Source organism: Salvelinus sp. IW2-2015, linkage group LG22, assembly GCF_002910315.2.
Source record: "Salvelinus sp. IW2-2015 linkage group LG22, ASM291031v2, whole genome shotgun sequence".
Classification (NCBI taxonomy): Eukaryota; Metazoa; Chordata; class Actinopteri; order Salmoniformes; family Salmonidae; genus Salvelinus; species Salvelinus sp. IW2-2015.
This window is the reverse complement of record NC_036862.1, coordinates 19,297,711-19,320,629: the sequence shown is the minus strand read 5'-3', so window position 1 is coordinate 19,320,629 and position 22,919 is coordinate 19,297,711. Positions and strand designations below refer to the sequence as shown.

The 22,919-nt window shown below is 46.3% G+C and overlaps 1 protein-coding gene across 1 annotated transcript in view; it reads left to right on the top strand.

Moving 5' to 3' along the window:
- Nucleotides 1-21,374, top strand: part of LOC111949811 (neurobeachin-like) — a 21,440-nt gene extending 66 nt beyond the window's left edge. The window contains 16 exon segments of the mRNA XM_070433860.1: nt 1-2; nt 311-440; nt 626-979; nt 1,176-1,484; nt 1,559-1,996; nt 2,277-2,494; nt 2,925-3,078; nt 3,704-3,887; nt 5,779-5,892; nt 6,117-6,226; nt 6,316-6,484; nt 7,215-7,327; nt 7,480-7,811; nt 11,144-11,295; nt 14,421-14,547; nt 21,248-21,374. The exon segment at nt 1-2 is cut by the window's left edge and continues 66 nt beyond it. Coding sequence (XP_070289961.1) covers nt 1-2; nt 311-440; nt 626-979; nt 1,176-1,484; nt 1,559-1,996; nt 2,277-2,494; nt 2,925-3,078; nt 3,704-3,887; nt 5,779-5,892; nt 6,117-6,226; nt 6,316-6,484; nt 7,215-7,327; nt 7,480-7,811; nt 11,144-11,295; nt 14,421-14,547; nt 21,248-21,374 — 3,033 coding nt within the window.
- The last annotated feature ends 1,545 nt before the right edge of the window (nt 21,375-22,919 follow it).

The window sequence follows — 22,919 nt, the reverse complement described above, 5'->3', positions numbered from 1 at the left end:
CGGTGAGGACACGCATGGACAAGCACACAACCACACACACACACACACACACACACACACACACACACACACACACACACACACACACAAACACACACACACACACACACACACACACACACACGACACACACGACACACAGACACACACACACACACACAACACCACCACACACACTACACACACACACCACACACACACTATTACAATGTTGAGTAGTCAGTAATATATTATTGTTCTTAGGTCTGCTGCAGTGTTCAGTATGGCAGGACTGGCATGTTACGGCTCGGCGCTAAATATCAACCTGAAAAAACCCAGAGGAACAGAAGATGATGGAGATGGTCTATAGCCTCTTCAGGATCCTGCTCTACCATGCCATCAAGTATGAGTGGGGAGGTTGGAGGGTCTGGGTGGATACACTCTCCATCGCTCACTCCAAGGTAAGACTCAGTGGCTGTCTGCGTCCCAAACTACTTTTGATGAAGTTATTGATCATGTCTCTCCCTCTCTATATGGTAACCTACACGAGGCACATATGGAGTACCTGGCTGAGATGAGCTTGATTATTAGTTATAGGTGATTCATTCTAGATAATATTATTGATAATGTTTGTTCTATACTGTAGGTAACATACGAGGCCCATAAGGAGTACCTGGCTAAGATGTATGAGGACTACCAGCGTCAGGAGGAGGAGAACATTAAGAAGGGGAGGAAGGGTCTGGTCAGCACCATCTCAGGCCTGCAGGACCTCCAGGCCGGGGGCATCCAGGGGAACATGGAGATCAGAGAGGTAGACGACCACTCTCAGACACAGACCCCGGAGAGCGAGGCCGACTACCCCGAGACTCCTGGCCACCCCCGGGACATACTGTCGGAGGCGAAGACGGGGAAGGAGGGGGGGCTCGAGGGGACAGAGAGGACGGGGTCAGGGGTCAGAGTGGAGGTTCATGACCTGCTGGTGGACATCAAGGCTGAGAAGGTATGTTATGGTGTCTGTTTTCATAGTTTTACAACTGATTAATTTAGCAGATGCTCTTATCCAGAGCAACTTCCAGTCAGTCTATTCAACTACGTTTAGTTGGGGAAAAACACCACATATCACAGTTCTTGCAGGTAGACTCTTAAAATCAATCACTCACTCAGTCAGCTAATCAATCATCCCTCCCTCTCCCCAGGTGGAAGCCACGGAGGTGAAGCTGGAGGACCTGGACCTGTCTCCAGAGCCGCTGGGCGTGACAGTGGGTGTGGCTGGGGGTGTTGTCTCTGAGGACAGGGGCGGGGCGTTGGTCCAGGTGGACTCCCTATTGGACAACGTGTACTGTGCTGCTGTAGAGAAGCTGAGCAGCAGCGCCGCCAGCGGAGTAATGGTCCCCAACGCAACCGTCGGTGTAGCCCCCGACAACCACAACACCGGTCCCCTCATCACCCTCGCTGACGACGACAAGGACAGTCTCCCTAGCAACAGCAGCTTCCTGTTTGGCCAGGTTAGTTCATCTTTATTTTCTTCTGCTTGTGTTTTGTTATGTGCAAGTTAACTAAACAGAACTGAACTCAACAGGAAGAGCCCCTGGTCCTGCCAAGTCCTGGTTCTAACCCTGATCCAGACCCCGAGTCCCCTTTGCCCCTGGGCCACAGCCATGACCTGGGCCTGCTGGACCACATGACTGGCAGCTCTGAGCTGGGGACCGTTGGCATGGTCGGCACGGTCAGTCCTGGTGGTCCGATCAGCAGCATCCTGGAGGAGGAGAGGTTGAAGCTCCAGACCACCCTGGGTGACGTCACCTCCATGCCCAGGGAAGAGGCCTGCTCTAAGGGGTCAGAGTTCACAGAGACCAGGGTTGGAGCTAGGGCTGGAGGGTCTGGGTTGTCGGAGGCGTGCGAGCCCTTGGCTGGTGGGAAAGGTAGTGGGTCAGATGCAGTCAGGAACACCTCAGACACAGAGAGGTCAGACGAAGGAAAGGAGGTTAAGAAGATACAGACCACTGCTACTACACAGGTTAGTTAAGTTGCAAGACCTCCCTCCCTCTTGTCCTCTCTTCCTCCTCTCCTCTCTCCCACTTCCCTTTGTCCCTCCTCTCTCCCTCCTGTTAGTGAGTCTGATGCAAGGAAGGATGAGAGGAGGAGGACAGAGGACTAAAATACTATTAATAGAGTCTCTGCTGTTATGTAATGACTCATTTTAATTTACACACTGCTTTATACACTGTGAATTACAGTTTTGTGTGTGTGTGTGTGTGTCTGTGTGTGTGTGTGTGTGTCTAATGTGTGTGTGTCAGTCCCTTCATAGTCGTACAGCAGCCCAGTTAGAGCGTGACCTGCGTGTGGACCTGGGCTTCAGAGGGATGCCCATGACAGAGGAGCAGCGCCGCCAGTTCAGCCCTGGCCCTCGCACCACCATGTTCCGCATCCCAGAGTTCAAATGGTCGCCCATGCACCAGCGCCTCCTCACCGACCTGCTGTTGGCCCTGGAGACAGACGTCCACATCTGGAGGAGGTGAGGGGACCGAGATATTGAGGACATGTCCCTAATCACACCATAGTCCATATGTAGTGCACTACTTTGTATCAAAGCCCAATGCCCCTCTGTAGTGCACTAATTCTGACCACTTTGGGCTTCCACAAAGGACATGCAGTAGAATGTTACATTAACATTTTGATCATTTAGCAGATGCTCTTACAGTCAGTGCATTCAACTAAGTTAGGTCAGACATCCGAATATCACATTAATTGAGAGTAAAACAAGAGTTACAGTATATCCTGCAGCCATGGTTTCTAACTAGCCTTACTGTGGCTGATTATTCACCACGTATCCCTGACCTGACCTAAGACCTGACCTATGCTTAACATTGTGTGACATGCTACTGCATCCTAATTAAATTAACTGTAATCCAGTTCTCTCCCTCTCTCTTTCTGCCTCCCTGCAGCCATTCAACCAAATCCGTCATGGATTTTGTCAACAGCAATGAGAACATCATCTTTGTCCACAACACCATCCACCTCCTCTCTCAGATGGTAGACAACATCATCATCGCCTGTGGAGGGATCCTTCCTCTGCTCTCTGCTGCCACCTCTCCTTCTGTAAGTCATTCAGTCAGTCTTTCTACTACCTGTTCTCCTGTAAGTCAGTCAGTCACTTTCTACTACCTGTCCGTCTGTAAGTCAGTCAGTCACTTTCTACCACCTCTCCTTCTGTAAATCAGTCAGTCAGCTTCTCTGCCACCTCTCCTTCTGTAAGCCATTCAGCCTCTCTGTGGTGCCACACTACCATCTAGTGGTGGCTATTAGGAACTGCATGTTTATGTCTTAATTAATGATCGGTCTCAGAAATAGGACTAGTTGATTGTCTTTATTGATTGTAGCCGTTTTCATTTGCTCAGCTTCATTCTGCTAATGAGAATTTTACTTTGTCAGAGTCGTTTAAGTTGGTGATGGTTTCCTCTGTGTGTTTTGCTTATGTGTGTTAAGGATTGTATGTGCTTTACCTGCTGATTGGATCTGTTGATTTGAATCATCTGTTGTGATTTTTTCTTCTGTTTGTTTGTGTGCATGGCCAGAGTACCCAGGTTAGTGCATATGCTGTAAGTTTTATTTTCTTTCTAAACAGTTATTCTCTCAGGTACAATATTTAGTATTTCTGTGTCTTGAGTGTATATGATTGTCCCCTCTTCCCCATCCCCTGTCCCCTGAACCCCTGCGTTGTGAGCAGGCTGAGTTGGAGAACATCGAGGCGACCCAGGGCATGTCTTCAGAGATGGCTGTGTCCTTCCTGTCCCGTCTGATGGCCATGGTGGACGTTCTGGTGTTCGCCAGCTCACTCAACTTCTCTGAGATCGAGGCTGAGAAGAACATGTCCTCTGGAGGCCTGATGAGACAGTGTCTTCGACTGGGTAAGAGTCTGTGTGTGCCTGCGTGCGCGTGAGCTTGTCACACACATTAACTGTCATGTTCGATGATTCATGAGATCAGTAAATGCCGTGGTAAAATCATTTCACTATCATTTCAATAATTCCAGTATTCCATGAAATTCTTTGATGTGGTCAACCTAGCTAATTAATTTTCTAAATGCACTGCTATTAGATAATAAATGTGCTTTGGTGAGTCATGATTTTCATAAATGGTGTGTGTCTGCTGTAGTGGTTGGTAGTTCAGTCAGGTAGCTTGTCTGTGTAAAGGCCAGACTTTTGAAGCTAGCTCTGAAGTAACTCAGAACAAATCCACGCTCACCACACACACATACGCACACACATAGGAGCTGATCGTGGACTACAGGAAAAGGCAGGCCGAACAGGCCGCCATTAACATCGACGGGGCTGTAGTGGAACGGGTCGAGAGTTTCAAGTTCCTTGGCGTCCACATCACCAACGAACTATCGTGGTCCAAACATACCAAGACAGTCGTGAAGAGGGCACGACAAAACCTTTTCCCCATCAGGAGACTGAAAAAATTTGCCAAGGGTCCCCAGATCCTCAAAAGGTTCTACATCTGCACCATCGAGAGCATCCTGACTGGTTGCATCACCGCCTGGTATGGCAACTGCTCGGCATCTGACCGGAAGGCGCTACAGAGAGTAGTGCGAACAGCCCAGTACATCACTGAGGCCACGCTTCCTGCCATCCAGGACCTATACAATAGGCGGTGTCAGAGGAAAGCCCATAAAACTGTCAGAGACTGTTTTCTCTGCTACCACACGGCAAGCGGTACCGGAGCACCAAGTCTAGGACCAAAAAGCTCCTCAACAGCTTCTACCCCCAAGCCATAAGACTGCTGAACAATTAATAAAATCTCCACCGGACAATTTACATTTACCGCCTCTCCCTTTTGTACACTGCTGCTACTCGCTGTTTATTATCTATGCATAGTCACTTCACCTCCACCTACATGTACAAATTACCTCAACTAACCTGTACCCCGCACACTGACTCGGTACCGGTGCCCCCTGTATATAAACATTTTCTTAACTCTTTCTTGAACTGTACTGTTGGTTAAGGGCTTGGAAGTAAGCATTTAGGTCCCCACCGGTAAGGTCTACACTTAAAGCTTGATTTGATTTGGAACACACAGCTTATGTTTTACTATACCGGTAGAGACCTAACATTTATTTCCATTCAAAATCCTATTTTCCTAACCCTAAACCTAACCTCAACCCTAGCCCTAGCCCTATCCTTAACCCCTAACCCTAACCCCCAACCATGATTCTAACCCTAATTGTAACTATAACCCTAAACCTAACCCCTAAGCCTAAAATAGACTTGTCGACGAGGGAGAATTTTCCCACACACACACACCACACACACACACACACACACACACACACACACACACACACACACCACACACACACACACACACACCACACACCACACCCAACACACACACACACACACACACACACAAACACACCCAACAACACACACACACACACACACACACACACACTCTCTCTCACTATCATCATCTGTAGTGTGAAATTTGTCTGGCTGTTTGTTTCACCATGACTCTGGCCTGGTAGCTTGGAACTAACAGTGATCAGACAAGCAGGTAGCCTAGCGTTGGCCAGTAACCGAAAGGTTACTAGATTGAATCCCTGAGCTGACAAGGTAAAAATATGTCATTCTGCCCCTGAACAAGGCAGTTAACCCACTGTTCCTAGGCCGTCATTGTAAATAAGAATTTGTTCTGAACTGACTTGCCTAGTTAAATAAATGTAAAAAAAATAAAAATATGCGTTTCAAGATGCAGCTTCTTATACCCTGTCTGTCTGTCTGTCCCTCCTCCCAGTGTGTTGTGTAGCAGTGAGGAACTGTCTGGATGTTAGACAGAGACAGAGGGACAGAGGGACCAACAGTAAAAGCCAGGACAACCTGTATGGTGCAGCATCTGCCAACAAGGTAGGTCCTCACCTAACCTCATAATTAAAAAATACATATTAAGTTGGTAATAATGGTACAGTTGATGGGTGGCTGTGACACCGGACGTACTGGAACTATAAGTGGGGGGTGTGTGGAAGATCATTAAGTGTGACACGCAATGTAATATGGATGCTACGATAGCGGCTAAGTAAACAGATTGTTACACGGCCGCTATGATGTCAGACTCCCTTAGTCTCCTCACTTTAGATCTCCTACAGCAGAAAATGTCTCAGTAACTTTCTCCCATCCAGGACCCTGACAGACTTCTACAGGACGTTGATATCAATCGTCTGAGAGCTGTCGTGTTCCGGGATGTGGTGAGTATGACTGTGTGTGTGTGTGCTGGTGCGTGTGTAACATGTTTGTGTGCGTATGATTGTGTAACATGTATATGTGTCCCCACCAGGATGACAGCAAGCAGGCCCAGTTCTTGGCCTTAGCGGTGGTCTACTTCATCTCTGTCCTCATGGTGTCAAAGTACKGGGACATCCTGGAACCACAGAGAGAGACCAACAGGATGATCAGCCAATCAGCATACAGCATTCGCCACGAGATCAACTCATCTACCAGCACAGGTGCATGCTTTTGTTATTCAACTCCCATCCTCTCAGCTCTCTGATTAATTCATGTGATCCACTAATTGCACTGTGCAGACATAAACATGGAAACAGCAATGGAAGTGGAGAGGGGAAATGGGAGAGGGGAAGGGAGCGTGGGTGTAGGAAAGTTGTACATGCAGCCCTGGTCTCTGTGGTATGAACAGTAACATCCCACTGGGCACAGACTGAGAGAGAGCAAGCAAGACATAYAGAGATAGATTGAGAGAGAGCGTAAAAGAAAGAGAGAAAAACAGAGAGATGCTGAGGGTTTGGGGCATTGTGAGGCTTGTTCTATTGCCAGCCGTCTGTCGTTGTCCATTAGCCAGTCAATCAGCCAGGAGGATGGGATCAGAGAGGCTTCTGGGAAGGACACTTCACCGCCATCATAAATAATATCACCAGGAAGAGAGTTTCAGATGTCTGTCTATCTGGGATGGAAGTTAGAAGAGGATAAACGAGGAAGTTAGATGGGGAGAGCTTGTTCGACATCAACTGCATTGCAATCAGCAACTGCCAACTGGCTGATCTACGACTCACCTTGCATCTTAAATGACTACTCATTATTATTTGTAGATCGGTCAGTCAATCACAATTAACCCACAATGCATTACATATTTGATGCTCTGGAACACTATGTGTGTGAGCCCACCCAGTGTCCTTGTGTCCTGACTGTGTGTGTGTGTGTGCGTGCGTGCGTGTGTTCCAGAGACCCCCCTGGCGTACCCTGACCAAAGTAAGGAGCCCCCCACCCCTGTAGAGGAGCTCCACATAGAGAGAGGCTGTCTGCCGCACACTGACTCTGGCATTGGAGAGGAACAGGTTGCCCATCTAGATACTAGACTGTGTTCTCTTTTCTCGCTCTATTAGAGTAGATTGGAGTTGTATTATAATGTGTATTTGTGCATAAACCCAGGAAGAGTACAGGTACAAGAGTACATAAGTAAACTAACCCCCCCCCCCCATGCCTCCAGATGGCCAGTGTGTTAAACGGGGCAGACTTGGACACTTCAGGACCTGGGCGAGCTGACGCCATGTCCTCCCTGCTCGGCAGCCTCTCCTCTGGGGAGAAGCATAGCCAAGAGTCCCTCTTGGAGCCGCCTGGCCTGGAGGTCCTAAGGACCACCTCCTCCATCTCCTCCATCAGCCAATCAAACATCAACGTACGAAAAATCCTGAAGAGCTTAGTGGCTGGGCCTGTAGAGGGGGTGGAACCTGGACCAGAGCCCCTCCCCTACCCTGATCTTGCCGTACAGAGAGAGACCCATTCCCCCATGCTGCCCATGCAGTTCCACTCCTTTGACAGGTACGGTACACACACATACACAACCATGCAGTTCCACTCTTTGTACTGGAGGCTACTCTGTTATGCATGTCTTATACAGTAAGAGTCAAAAGTTTGGACACACCTACTCAATCAAAGGTTTTTCTTTATTTTTACTATGTTCTACATTATAGAATAATAGTGAAGACATCACAACTATGAAATAACACCAATGGATGTGTTGGGATGAGTTGGACCGCAGAGTGAAGGAAAATCAGCCAACAAGTGCTCAGCATATGTAGGAACTCCTTCAAGGAAAAAGCATTCCTCATGAAGCAGGTTGAGAGAATGCCAAGAGTGTGCAAAGCTGTCATCAATGCAAAGGGTGGCTATTTGAAGACTCTCAAATATAAAATAGATTTTGATTTGTTTAACACTTTTTTGGTTACTACATGATTCCATATGTGTTATTTCATAGTTTTGATGTCTTCACTATTATTAGTAAAAATAGTCAAAAATAAATAGTAAAAATAAAGAAAAACCCTTGGATGAGTAGGTGTGTCCAGACTTTTGACTGGTACTATACATGTTTGACAACTGAGCTCCACAGTAAGATATTGTGTTAAGGGTACAGGTAGCCTAGCGGTAGAGTGGAAAGGTCGTTGGTTCGAATACCTGAGCCGACAAGGTGAAAAATCTGTCGATGTGCCCTTGAGCCAGGCACTTAACCCTAATTTGCTCCAGGGGCGCTGTACTACTTTGGCTGACCCTGTAAAGCAACACATTTCACTGCACCTATCCGATGTGTGTGACAATAAAACATTTTTTTTTTTAATAAGGAGTTGATGTGTTGATGACCAGTACATATGCTTCAAGACAGAAATATAATGTGTGTCGTTAGTCAAGCAGACTCAACACGCCACAGTTTATCCACCAGGTCTGTTTAGTTGTCAGGAGCAACATTCATGGTTATACAGTAGCAAGCTAAACATCACTCACGTTAGACATCTGGTACAGTTCGCTAAGGCCCCATGGGGAGGAGTGTGTGTGTGTGTGTGTGGAAAGGTCTTGTGTGTGTTGTGTGTTTACATTCCTGCAGTAGATAAGAACCCAGTAATCTGTGTGCCGTCCCTGTGGTAACCTGCTGCTGACAGGAGGTCAGGGTTCACATCCCAGAATCCTTATCTTTCTGTCTGGTGAACGTTCTGTACCAACAAACCCCTGAACCATGTCAAGATTGGTGCGGCTATCGGTGTGGCTGTCGGAAGGGCCTGTTTGGTGTGTGTGTCACTTGTGATGAAGGTAAAAATGGAGGACAGAAGCGATAAGTAGATGGAGGAGAGAGGAGAGGAAGGAGAGATGGAGGAGGAGATGAAGGGTCAGTTGAAGGACTGCAGAGGTCCCCTGGGCCCTGATGACTGATTAAACAGAAGCGGCGTCCCATCTTACCCCTCCCCATCCCTCCTCCCTCCCCATGCCCAAGCCTGTCTCCTCACCACTCACAGCCCTAATATGCCCTGGCAGGCTGAAATGAGTTGCCAGAGCTCTCTGTATTATTTTTGAAATGCTTTCACACACAGTGTCCAGGTCACACATACGACTCCTTCATGCTTTAATGTCATCCAGCCTCAATTTGCTGTGTCTAATTCTTCTCCACCTACCAGCAGAATGAGCTGCTAGGCTGACTAGGCCTCAGGACGGCGGGGCTGTCAGGCCTGAGGCTGATAGGGACTGACAACATCAAAACAGAGCACAAAGAAAAGGCTCAGAGCGTTGAGAGGAGGGCTGAGTCCCCTGGCCTTTCTGGTTGATAGTCTCTCTGAGGTGGAGTTTTCAATTAGAGACTTCAATACCCAGAACTGGATGACCAGATGGGACCAGTGCACGACTGATCTGAATACACCTTTAAATTCCCTCCTTTCTTTCTTTCTTTCTTTCTTTCTCTTTCTCTGTCTCTCTAGTACAGCTGTCTGACAGTAACAGTAACACAGGGGGATGTTGTCTAGCTCTGTATTTGTGATTACATTTTTAATGAAGAACTGATTTATTCTGTATGGTTTTAATTGAACTCATTATGTTAGGAAGTTTAATCTTTTGAATCTATTTCCATAGTATATCTATATGATTGAGGATGTGTGTGTGTATATAAATATATGTATCTACAGTCATCACCTCCTGTTCATTAATATTTCTTAGTAGATTAATCCTCACTTTATTCGCAGCAGCCCCTATTAAACACACCCCTGTTAATAAATGATGCCTTAGATAATCTTTGCATCATTCATGAGCACTCAGATAATCAATTATTCATATAAAAGGTTCCTGTTGGATCAACATACAGTATCAGACCGTAACCATGTCACACAGGGATGCTGCACACATCCTTATCTTAGCTTTTCCCCTTTTCATTTGAAATTCCATCTACAGCAGGGACAGATGTTGGGAATTAGTGCTAATCTGATGTGTGATGGAACAAGGCATGTGATTGTTCATTCAACCTGTCAGTGTTTTTATTGTTTGTGTTCCTACTCCTATAAATTATTAGATAAATAACTCAATATTAAACATGTAGCTGATTTTCTCAGTGATGTGCTGCTGTCAATGATATCTAATCTAGACTAAAGCAGCAGTACACAGATGTATTGAATAAATTATGCTGTCACCATCAGTATCTCAGATATTGTAATATGCAGCATACTTACATGGCCGTATGTATGTGTGTGTGTGTGTGTGTGTGTGTGTGTGTGTGTGTGTGTTGTGTGTTGTGGTGTTGTGTGTGTGTGTGTGTGTGTGTGTGTGTGTGTGTGTGTGTGTGTGTGTGTGTGTGTGTGTGTGTGTGTGTGTGTGTGTGTGTGTGTGTTCGTGTGTGTGTTCGTGTGTGTGTTCGCATGTTGTGTTCGCGGCATGTGTGTCATGCTGTTCATCAGAAGTGAATAAATAATTGCAGTAGATCCCAGTGGTCTGAATGTATGCTCTGTGCTCTCCAAGTGGACCATGGGAAGGTCACAAGTTTGGTCGTCTAAATACCCTGGTTCCATCCCAAATGGCACCCTATTCCCTATATAGTGCACTACTTTTGACCAGGGCTGTTGTCAAAAGTAGTGTACTATATAGGGAATAGAGTGCCATTTGGGATGCACACCCTGCTGGCAGTATTTACTGCCTTCCTCCCTCATGTGATGTGTTTTAGTGCCTATAAATGCATAAGAGGAAACCAGAAGTGTTTTTACACATAGAACAGTCTTTTTATATCCATGTATTTATATCTCTTCTTAATGATTTAATATTTCTCTTAATTACGTAATAGGAGCATTACTCACTTACTGCAGCTGCTCTCTCTCTCTCTCTGTCTGTGTGTGTCTCTCTCTGTATAGGAGTGTGGTGGTCCCAGTGAAGAAGCCTCCACCAGGCAGTCTGGCTGTGAACACGGTTGGACATGCATCCTCCAGCAGCCTGGCAACAGGCTCCACCCCCAACATCTTTGTTGCAGCCTCCAACACCCCCAAGAGCATGATCAACACCACCGGTAGGCCTACACCCATGGGCCCTGGTCAATTGTAGGGAATAGGGTGCAATTTGGGACAAAGCCTTCTAGTGCATCCCACTTAAACCCCAGTTCCCTAGCCCCTAATACTTAGCCACTTGTGTATACTTGGAAGGAGTGGGTAGATATGAGTAAAACTAGTGACAATTCCACCTAACCTACAGTAGCTGAATAACAGGGAGCTACTACTACCATACCAATATTATTGCTTATACCTACCTTTCTTGTCTATGAGGTGCCTAGGGGCTAGTGACTAAAGGGTTGGGGCATAGGTAGGGTATAAGGGTATAGGTGTAGGGGTAAAGGGACAGCGGTTGATTTAAGATTCAGCCTGACATACAAACCATCTGAATGATGGTAAACAGGGACTCAGACCCACGAGGTTACTAATAACACTACTAATGTGTTCGGCCGGTAATGTGGTTTATTTCCAGGGAACTGTTGCTAGTTGGAGTTCGTTAGTATTTAATTTGAGTAATTACTGCAGATTTTAATAACCCAGTGGGTCTGGAATGTGTCCTTTGAAGCCGGTCCAGGAATAGGAGCAGAATTTGCGTCCCAAATGGCTCCCTATGTAGTGCACTACTTTTGACCAAGGCCCATTAGGATCAAAAGTGGTGCACTATCTAAAGAATAGGGTGCCATTTGGGACACATCCAATTTGTTTGTCGGCTGGATAACTGAGGTTTAATAATGGAGTGTAGAAACTCATACTGAGCACCAGAGGGCACTCACTCTCTACTGCTCTACATGACCATGCTTCCTATACAGTACTATGACCCACTGCTGTGTGGTGGTTCAGACCAAAATACTATAGTCTAGTAGTAGTTGTAGTGCAATGTGCATCCCCAATGGCACCCTATTCCATACATAGTGCATTACTATAGGGTATACAGGAGTAGGCCTGGACAAAAGTAGTGCACTAAACAAGGAATAGCGTTCCATTTGACTGTCCTCTCCCCTGCTCTGTGCTGTTGAGCCAAGGGTCCCATGATGCAGCAGGCTTCTGAAAGAAGCCACTTAATACAGAGATCATTAGAGCTGCAACACCTATTAAATGTTCCTATCCCCTCAGCAGGAATGTGAGAAATGTGACAGAGTCAAAGTGTGCTTTCAGCTAAACCCAGGGTCTCTCCTCCTCCCCCTTCGCTCTCTTTCGCTCCCTATTTTTCCATCTATAATCCTTCTCTCCCACCCCCTCTTCCCCCCCCCCTCTCTTTCTCCCCCTCCCTCCTTCTCTGTCAATCCCTCTTCCCCTCCCTCCCTCTCTATATCTCTCCCCCTCCCTCCTTCTCTCTCACCCCCTCTCCCCCTCCCTCTCTATTCAATTCAATTCAATTCAAGGGGCTTTATTGGCATGGGAAACATGTGTTAACATTGCCAAAGCAAGTGAGGTAGATATTATACAAAAGTGAAATAAACAATACAAATTAACAGTAAACATTACACATACAGAAGTTTCAAAACAATAAAGACATTACAAATGTTATATTATATATATACAGTGTTGTAACAATGTACAAATGGTTAAAGCACACAAGTTAAAATAAATAAGCATAAATATGNAGCACACAAGTTAAAATAAATAAGCATAAATATGGGTTGTATTTACAATGGTGTTTGTTCTTCACTGGTTGCCCTTTTCTTGTGGCAACAGGTCACAAATCTTGCTGCTGTGATGGCACACTGTGGAATTTCTCCCAGTAGATATGGGAGTTTATCAAAATTGGATTTGTTTTCAAATTCTTTGTGGATCTGTGTAATCTGAGGGAAATATGTCTCTCTGATATGGTCATACATTGGGCAGGAGGTTATCTCTCTCAACCTCCCTATTTCTCCCACTCTCTTTTTCTTTCTCCCTCATTCCCTCAGACCCCACAATTTCACTAGTTCTGTTCTGTTCTGGAGATGTTCTTTGGCAACGTGACCCATGAACTCAAGGACATGCATGTGATACCTGGAACGATGATGGATGGAAAACATCTTAATCGTATCATATTAAACATGAATCCCAATATTGGACTGAGTGATAATAACTCATTAAATGATTAACAAGAAATTCTATAGATACACCGCTTAAGAACAACCAATTATAGTGAATTGGACATTAGACATTCATATACTTACAATGGTCCGAGGCGATGTCATTCCTATAGGTCGTCCCTGTCACTGAAACGGACCATGGGTAGATAATATACAGCATAGTTGTATACTGTATATTTCTATACTTGGGTATATAATGGAGTTGAATACTGTATAGTTGTATACTTGGGTATACAATATAGTTGTATACTGTATAGTGTATGCTGTACTGTATAGTTGTATACTTAGGTATATAATGGAGTTGTATAGTGTATAGTTGTATACCTGGGTATATAATGGAGTTGTATAGTTGTATTCTTGGGTACAAAATGAAGTATACTGTATATTTCTATAGTTTGGTATATAATTGAGTTGTATACTGTACTGTATAGTTGTATACTTGGGTATATAGTATAGTTGTATACTTGGGTATATAATGGAGTTGTATACTGTATACACTACCGGTCAAAAGTTTTAGAACACCTAATCATTCAAGGGTTTTTCTTAATTTTTACTATTTTCTACATTGTAGAATAATAGTGAAGACATCAAACTATGAAATAACACATACGGAATCATGTAGAAACCAAAAAAGGTAGCCACCCTTTACCCTTTGCCTTGATGACAGCTTTGCACACTCTTGGCATTCTCTCAACCAGCTTCATGAGGTAGTCACCTGGAATGCCTTTCAATTAACAGTTGTGCCTTGTTAAAAGTTAATTTGTGGAATGTATTTCCTTCTTAATGTGTTTGAACACTTTTTTGGTTACTACATGATTTCATATGTGTTATTTCATAGTTTTGATGTCTTCACTATTATTCTACAATGTACAAAATAGTCAAAATAAAGACAAACCCTTGAAAGAGTAGGTGTTCTAAAACTTTTGACCGGTATTGTATTTCTATACTCAGGTATATAATGGAGTTAGTGTATAGTTGTATACTTGGTTACATAATAGAGTTGTATACTTCTGCTCCCATACTTCTCCCAGTGTGATGTTGGTTGGTGTGTTTGTTCCCTGCAGGAGCTACAGACTCGGCCTCCTCTTCCTCCACCTCCTCCTCATCCTTCGTCAACGGGGCCACCAGTAAGAACCTGCCCGCTGTCCAGCCGGTGGCGCCCATGCCTGAAGACACAATGGAAAACATGAGGTAGGGTCAGCGTGTGACAGTACTGTGTGTGTGTGTAGTCGGCGGATTATGCATTTCAGTGCTACAGACATATTCACCATATATCACCTGGAGCCACAGAACAGTGCATGTCTTTCTCTATCAGCATGTAACCACTGCCTGTGGTGTTGTATGAATGGTAATTCAGAGAAAATGTTGTGCGTGTGTAGCGTTAAGGTGTGTGTGGATGCTGTTGTGACCTTGACTCCTCGTCCCCACCTCCTGTAATGGTTTGTGACAGACATCTCTAGTGCTGCAGAGAGCCTGAGTACCTCTCTCTCTCTGTCTCCCAGTCCCACTGCCTCAACACATACACACAAACAAACACACATTCACACAAACATTCTCACTCTCTCTCCCTCCTGTCCCCCTCTAAAGGAATTGCAAATCAGTTGCCATGGCAGTAACCAACATCACTTACCGTAACTGTGGAGTCAATGATGGAAGTGGCAAGTTGCAGAGCTGTGTGTGTGTGTGTGTGTCTCACATGGTTGCAGAGATGTGTGTGATCATACCGAACTCATTTCAGTCCAGTCAAACGGACATGTAGCTTGTTGAATAGACAATAGACATATGGCCTCTGGTCAGAAGGAGTGCACTATAAAAGGAATAGGGTGCCATTTGGGACGCACTCCTAGTGACTGCTGCAATCTCTGTGTATTTCAGTGCGTTGCTCTGTGAGGTGGACCAGGATCTGAGAGTCTTTAGTTGGTCCCTGCCGGGGGGCCACACAGAGACAGAGACAGAGATGGCCCCCAGAGGTGCAGGCCAGTGTCATAGGCAAGCACTGTTTAACATCACTCACACAGGTGTCACTGTCTCACTGATGCACTCATCCCTTCACCTTCGTATTCTTCCCAGGAGGCCAAGGGGCAGAACACACTCTGCTGCTATTCCCTCCTAGGCCAAGCCTCTCTCTCTCGCTCTTTTATCTCTCGCTCTCTCTCGCGCTTTTTGTCGGTCTGTCTGTCTCTGTATGTTTCTATGCTGGTGGACAGGCTACAGGCTCAAGGCAGTATGTCTCTGCTTTTAGATGCTTCCTGTATGGTTGCATGCCCCCTCATTCCCAGTCTGTAGATAGATACTACTAGACACTAAGCTGTAGAGGTCTTCTCGGGTCCAAAAAGTTGGACCTGGACCCGAACGGACTCGAGAACAATCAGACCCGGACATGAACAGACCCAATCCTTTTTTAAAAGCGGGACCCGGACCCGAACCTGAATTGACCCGACAACCCGACCTGTACCCTGATGGGTCCGGGTCTAGACCAGACCTGATCTGGACCTGAGTGACAAAAAAATATGTTTATCAACCAAGTTGCTCTTCTGGTTAACAAATAGGTCTTCATATGTCAATAAATTAGTAAAATAAAATAAAATAAAGTAATGCTATGTAAGTAAAATAAATATGCTATGGCCATGGTCGGGTCCATTCGTGTCCACTAGGGTTTATCAGCTGTAATTACATAGACCCGACACCTGATGACAATAAAACTGGACCCAACCCAGACCCGAGGGAAAAGTTTACATTTTGGACCCGCTCAGGACCCGGGTCGGGTCTCGTGTATTCGGGTTTGGTTGGACTCGTGAAGAACTTTTACTAGGCTGTGTGACATTATCTGGGCTCTAAACGGTGACACCGACACCAGTGCAACTAAAATAAAATCCACCAAAAAATGCAATACCTAGCAATATTTAGCTGCAACACTCATCTCAACACTGCTCAAACAAGACAGGCTGCCACCTGCCTCTGCTTTCTCCCAGTTATAGGGCCACACACACAGTTCCTCTTCTATTTATTCTCTCAGTATGCTGTCAATTCATGCATTATTCTTCCTGAACAAGAACGATGCTGCGTTCCACGTTGCTTCTTAAATATGAATCCAAATTTGTCCTATTTTCCTATTAGTTTGTGGATATTGCTCTTTGCAGAACATGAGTTAGTTAGTCTAAGGAAGCTGGCATGTGCCTAAAATAATGCTAATCGTTAATGCTACTCGCTAACTAGCTAGCTAAACGGCATTTAGCTAAATACACTAGCTAGGGCAAAGCAAATGTTAGCTCTAATACAGGTTGCTAGCAGTGGTGGTGTAGATCAGCATGTTGTTTGTCTAAATGCAACATCTAATCAAATGTGATTAGGGTCCCCTGAGAAACACTGACCAACATTTTGGTTCCTAGTCTATCATAACTCCTACGTGGCTTTTTCATTTGTTGTCATTCCAAACAACACCAACCATAGAATTAGAATAATCATTGTATTTCTATGATTCCAAAAATTCAACCAAGTGTTATGATATATTTTCTAAATTAAGAGCACTAGTGCTACCAATGAAATGGTTTACTTTAGAGCCCTGGACGCAGTGTTCTGCTTGGCAGCGCTCCTAGTGGCCGGGGACTTTAATGCAGGGAAACTTAAATCAGTTTTGCTTCATTTCTATCAGCATATTAAATGTGCAACCAAACAATTATAGATGACCTTTACTCCACACACAGAGATGCGTACAGGGCTCTCCCTTGCCCTCCATTTGGCAAATCTGACCATAATTCTATCCTCCTGATTCCTGCTTACAAGCTAAAATTAAAGCAGGAACCACCAGTGACTCGTTCTATAATAAAGTGGTCAGATGAAGCAGATGCTAAGCTACAGGACTGTTTTGCTAGCACAGACTGGAATATGTTCCGGGATTCTTCCGATGGCATTGAGGAGTACACCATCAGTCACTGGCTTTATCAATAAGTGCATTGATGACATCGTCCCAACAGTGACTGTACGTACATACCCCAACCAGAAGCCTTGGATTACAGGCAACATTCGCACTGAGCTAAAGGGTAGAGCTGCTGCTTTCAAGGAGCGGGACTCTAACCCGGAAGCTTATAAGAAATCCAGCTATGCCCTCCGACGAACCATCAAACAGGCAACGCGTCAATACAGGACTAAGATCGAATCGTACTACACTGGCTCCAACGCTCGTCGGATGTGGCAGGGCCTGCAAACTATTACAGACTACAAAGGGAAGCACAGCCGAGAGCTGCCCACTGACACGAGCCTACGGTACCAGACAAGCTAAATAACTTCTACGCTCGCTTCGAGGCAAGTAACAATGAAACATGCATGAGAGCATCAGCTGTTCCAGACGACTGTGTGATCACGCTCTCCACCACCGATGTGAGTAAGACCCTTTAAACAGGTCAACATTCACAAATCCGCAGGGCCAGACAGATTACCAGGACGTGTACTCCGAGCATGCGCTGACCAACTGGCAAATCTCTTCACTGACATTTTCAACCTCTCCCTGACTGAGTCTGTAATACCTATATGTTTCAAGCAGACCACCATAGTCCCTGTGCCCAAGAACACTAAGGTAACCTGCCTAAATGACTACTGACCCGTAGCACTCACATCTGTAGCCATGAAATGCTTTGAAAGGCTGGTCATGGCTCACATCAACCCATTATCCCAGAAACCCTAGACCCACTCCAATTTGCATACCGCACCAACAGATCCACAGATGATGCAATCTATATTGCACTCCACAATGCCCTTTCACACCTGGACAAAAGGATCCCCTATGTGAGAATGCTATTCATTGACTACAGCTCAGCGTTCAACACCGTTGTGCCCTCAATACTCATCACTAAGCTAAGGACCCTGGGACTAAACACCTCCCACTGCAACTGGATCCTGGATTTCCTGACGGGCCGACCCAGGTGGTGTGGGTAGGTAACATCACATCCGCCACGCTGATCCTCAACACGGGGGCCCCTCAGGGATGCGTGCTCAGGCCCCTCCTGTACTCCCTGGTCCCTCATGACTGCACGGCCAGGCAAAACTCCAACACCATCATTAAGTTTGCTGATGACACAACAGTGGTAGGCCTGATCACTGACAACGATGAGACAGCCTATAGGGAGGTGGTCAGGGACCTGACCGTATGGTGCAAGGACAACAACCTCTCCCTCAACGTGATCAAGACAAAGGAGATGATTGTGGACTACAGGAAAGGAGAACCGAGCACGCTCCCATTCTCATCGACGGGGCTGCAGTGGAGCAGGTTGAGAGTTTCAAGTTCCTTGGTGTCCACATCACCAACAAACTAACATGGTCCAAGCACACCAAGACAGTCATGAAGAGGGCACCACAAAACCTTTCCCCCCTCAGGAGACTGAAAAGACTTTGCATGGGTCCTCAGATCCTCAAAAGGTTTTACAGCTGCACCATCAAGAGCATCCTGACGGGTTGCATCACTGCCTGGTATGGCAACTGTTCGGCCTCTGACCGCAAGGCACTACAGAGGATAGTGCGTACGGCCCAGTACATCACCAGGGCCAAGCATCCTGCCATCCAGGATATCTATGCCAGGCGGTGTCAGAGGAAGGCCCTAAAAATTGCCAAAGACTCCAGCCACCCTAGTCATAGTCTGTTCTCTCTGCTACCCCACGGCAAGCGGTACCGGAGCGCCGAGTCTACAGTAGGTCCAAGAGGCCTCTAAACAGCTTCTAACCCCAAGCCATAAGATTCCTGAACAGCTAATCAAATGACTAACCAGATTATTTGAATTGCACCCCCCCCCCCCCACTTCTACTCCGCTGCTACTCTCTGTTATTATCTATGCATAGCCACTTTAAAAACACTACCTACATGTCTATATTACCTCAATTGCCTCGACACCGGTGCCCCCACACATTGACTCTGTACCGGTACCCCATGTATATAAATGTCATTTTTTCAGGACCCTGTCTTTCAAAGATAATTCACAGATCTTCATTGTAAATGGTTTTAACACTGTTTCCCATGCTTGTTCAATGAACCATAAACAATTAATGAACATGCACCAGTAGAACGGTCGTTAAGACACTAACAGCTTACAGACGGTAGGCATTTAAGGTCACAGTTATGAAAACTTAGGACACTAAAGAGGCCGTTCTAATGACTCTGAAAAACACCAAAAGAAAGATGCCCAGGGTCCCTGCTCATCTGTGTGAATGTGCCTTACGCATGCTGCAAGGAGGCATTAGGACTGCAGATGTGGCCAGGGCAATAAATTGCAATGTCCGTACTGTGAGATGCCTAAGAAAGCGCTACAGGGAGACAGGGCGGACAGCTGATCGTCCTCGCAGTAGCAGACCACATGTAACAACACCTGCACAGGATCGGTACATCCGAACATCACACCTGCGGGACAGGTACAGGATGGCAACAATAACTGCCCGAGTTACACCAGGAATGCACAATCCCTCCATCAGTGCTCAGACTGTCCGCAATGGGCTGAGAGAGGCTGGACTGAGGGCTTGTAGGCCTGTTGTAAGGCAGGTCCTCACCAGACATCACTGGCAACAACGTTGCCTATGGGCACAAACCCATCGTCGCTGGGGCAGATAGGACTGGCAAAAAGTGCTCTTCACTGATGAGTCGCGGTTTTGTCTCACCAGGGGTGATGGTCGGATTCGCGTTTATCGTCGAAGGAATGAGCATTACACCGAGGCCTGTACTCTGGAGCGGGATCTATTTGGAGGTGGAGGGTCCGTCATGGTCTGGGGCGGTGTGTCACAGCATCATCGGACTGAGCTAGTTGTTATTGCAGGCAATCTCAATGCTGTGCATTACAGAGAAGACATCCTCCTCCCTCATGTGGTACCCTTCCTGGAGGGTCATGTCAGGATGAGCCTAACCCTAACCCTAACCCTAACCCTAACCCTAACCCTAACCCTAACCCTAACCCTAACCCTAACCCTAACCCATGACAATGCCACCAGCCATACTGCTCGTTCTGTGTGTGATTTCCTGCAAGACAGGAATGTCAGTGTTCTGCCATGGCCAGCGAAGAGCCCAGATCTCAATCCCATTGAGCACGTCTGGGACCTGTTGGATCGGAGGGTGAGGGCTAGGGCCATTCCCCCCAGAAAAGTCTGGGAACTTGCAGGTGCCTTGGTGGAAGAGTGGGGTAATATCTCACAGCAAGAATTGGCAAATCTGGTGCTGTCCATGAGGAGGAGATGCACTGCAGTACTTAACGCAGCTGGTGGCCACACCAGATACCGACTGTTACTTTTGATTTTGACCCCCCCTTTGTTCAGGGACACATTATTCCGTTTCTGTTAGTCACATGTCTGTGGAACTTGTCTAGTTTATGTTTCAGTTGTTGAATCTTGTTATGTTCATACAAGTATTTACACATGTTAAGTTATAAACGCAGTTGACAGTGAGAGGACGTTTCTTTTTTCGCTGAGTTTAGCTCCACTATTGTTATTTACTGCTGCTCTTAAATTATTTCCTATTCTTATCTCTTACTTTCTGGGGGGTATTTTCTTTAAACTGCATTGTTGGTTAAGGGCTTGTAAGTACGCATTTCACTGCAAGGTCTACACCTGTTGTATTTGGCGCATGTGACAAATAGCATTTGATTTGATTTGAAAGAATGTTCTAACTCTCATGTACTAACCCAGGTGGAGGGCTCTACTCTGCTCTGCTCACAGCTCAACCCTAGCCAACCTTATTCTCATCTGTTTGCTGTTGTCTTTCTCCTCTCTGTCTCTTCCACTCTGTCATCCTCTCTCTCTCTCTCTTCACCCCCCCTCTCACTGCCCCTCTTTCTTTCCCTGTTCTCTGTCTTCTCTCTTCACCCCCACCCCTCTCTCTCTCTCTCTCTCTCTCTCTCTCTCCCTGCTCTGTTGTCACACAGTATCACTACTAAGTTGGAGCGTGCGCTGGAGAAGGTGGCCCCCCTGCTCAGGGAGAATTTTGTGGACTTTGCGCCGTTCCTCTCTAGGACCCTGTTGGGAAGCCATGGTCAGGAGCTGCTCATATGAAGGTATAGGTGTTGTATAGTGTCTCTGTGTGTCCCTCCATCTATCCCTCAGTATGTCTGTCTCTCCTGTCCCTCTGTCTGTCCAATTTGACTGCTGTGCTCGTCTTAGGCTAGACTACCTGGTCCATCAGCGCTCTGAGTATGTCAGCCCGAGACTGCTGTCATCTAATGTTTATATCCTCTGCTTGGCGAACGCTTCACGAATGACTCACGAGCACTCAATTGCACACTCTATCACGTGCTCTGCTCACAGGCTAGCACAGCAGCTTTGATGGCACAGTTTCACAGCGACAATTATTGTGTGTGTGGTGTTCGTGTCGTGCGTGCGTGTGGTGTGGCATGTGTGTGTGTGTGTGTGTGTGTGTGTGGTGTGTGTGTGTGTGTGTGCTCGTCTGATGTAGTGGCTGCTGATGTCGCATGCACTCATGCTGTGATGGTGTGTGTGGTGTGGCATGTGTCGATCGTAGTCGATCAGATAGTGTGTGTGTGTGTGTGTGTGTGTGTGTTGTGTGTGTGTATGAATAGGTGAGTTGTGTTCAGGCTCGGACTCTAGACAGGCCGCGGATGGGCCTGCACGCACCGTACGCACGCACGCACGACTAAACAACACATCACCACTACACTCACAGGATAAACATTTAATGGGAGTTTTGAAAGGTGTGAATGTTGTTCTTGATCCTTCACTAGCATGTTCCCGTTCTCGTGCGTCGCTGCATCTTTACGAAGGAAGCGCTGGGAATGCTGTATCCAGAGTTTCACCACAACACACCCACAACATCACCACTGATATGATCTCTTGATGCTGGCGCTCCTGCAGCTCCGCCACGAAGCGGTACGGTGGAGATCAACGCTCGGCTCGATAGTGACTATAGTCGTGTGATGCATGCTGTGTTGATCGCTCGTGATACTCATACAGAATGTAGAGTCCTGTAGTCTGATTCAGATTAAAGCATCCATTCATAGTAACAGTACATGCTGGCTTCTTTTAAGACTCCTTAATAGGATTACAGTTTTTATAGAAGATACCGTTTGTAGAAGAAGTGCTCGTCTATTGTTGAATATAAAGCTATAGTATATCGAGGTTGGACAGTAGGAGCGAACTTGATTTCCTCAGTATAAATACCAGACACTCGCAGTGTTACTCTGGTGAGACAGATGGGTGCAGCGCAGACTTTTGTTTACCATGGAACAGTGCGCCGCTTGATTGTGTGTCTTTCTTGCTATATTAGGTGGTCTCTGTGTTGGACTAAGTTGGGTCACCCGATCTTCTCACGCTAGTATATTACCACGCCACTACATCGCCTCAAAATCCTACCGGTGGTGCACGCTCCCAAGGTGCCCCCACACACACACTCCACACCCTCTCCTCTCCCTCTCTTCTCATCGAACCCCTCTCCCCTCTCTAGACATTGTGTCGTTGGTTAGCTGCTAGCATTCCTGCCTGCCCCTGGCCTGCGTGCTCTGTTCGGCACCAGGGTGAATTACTACTTGGAGTTGGCAGCTGTAATGGCGCTCTGCTCCCTTGGCGTGCGACTCCACAAGTGCT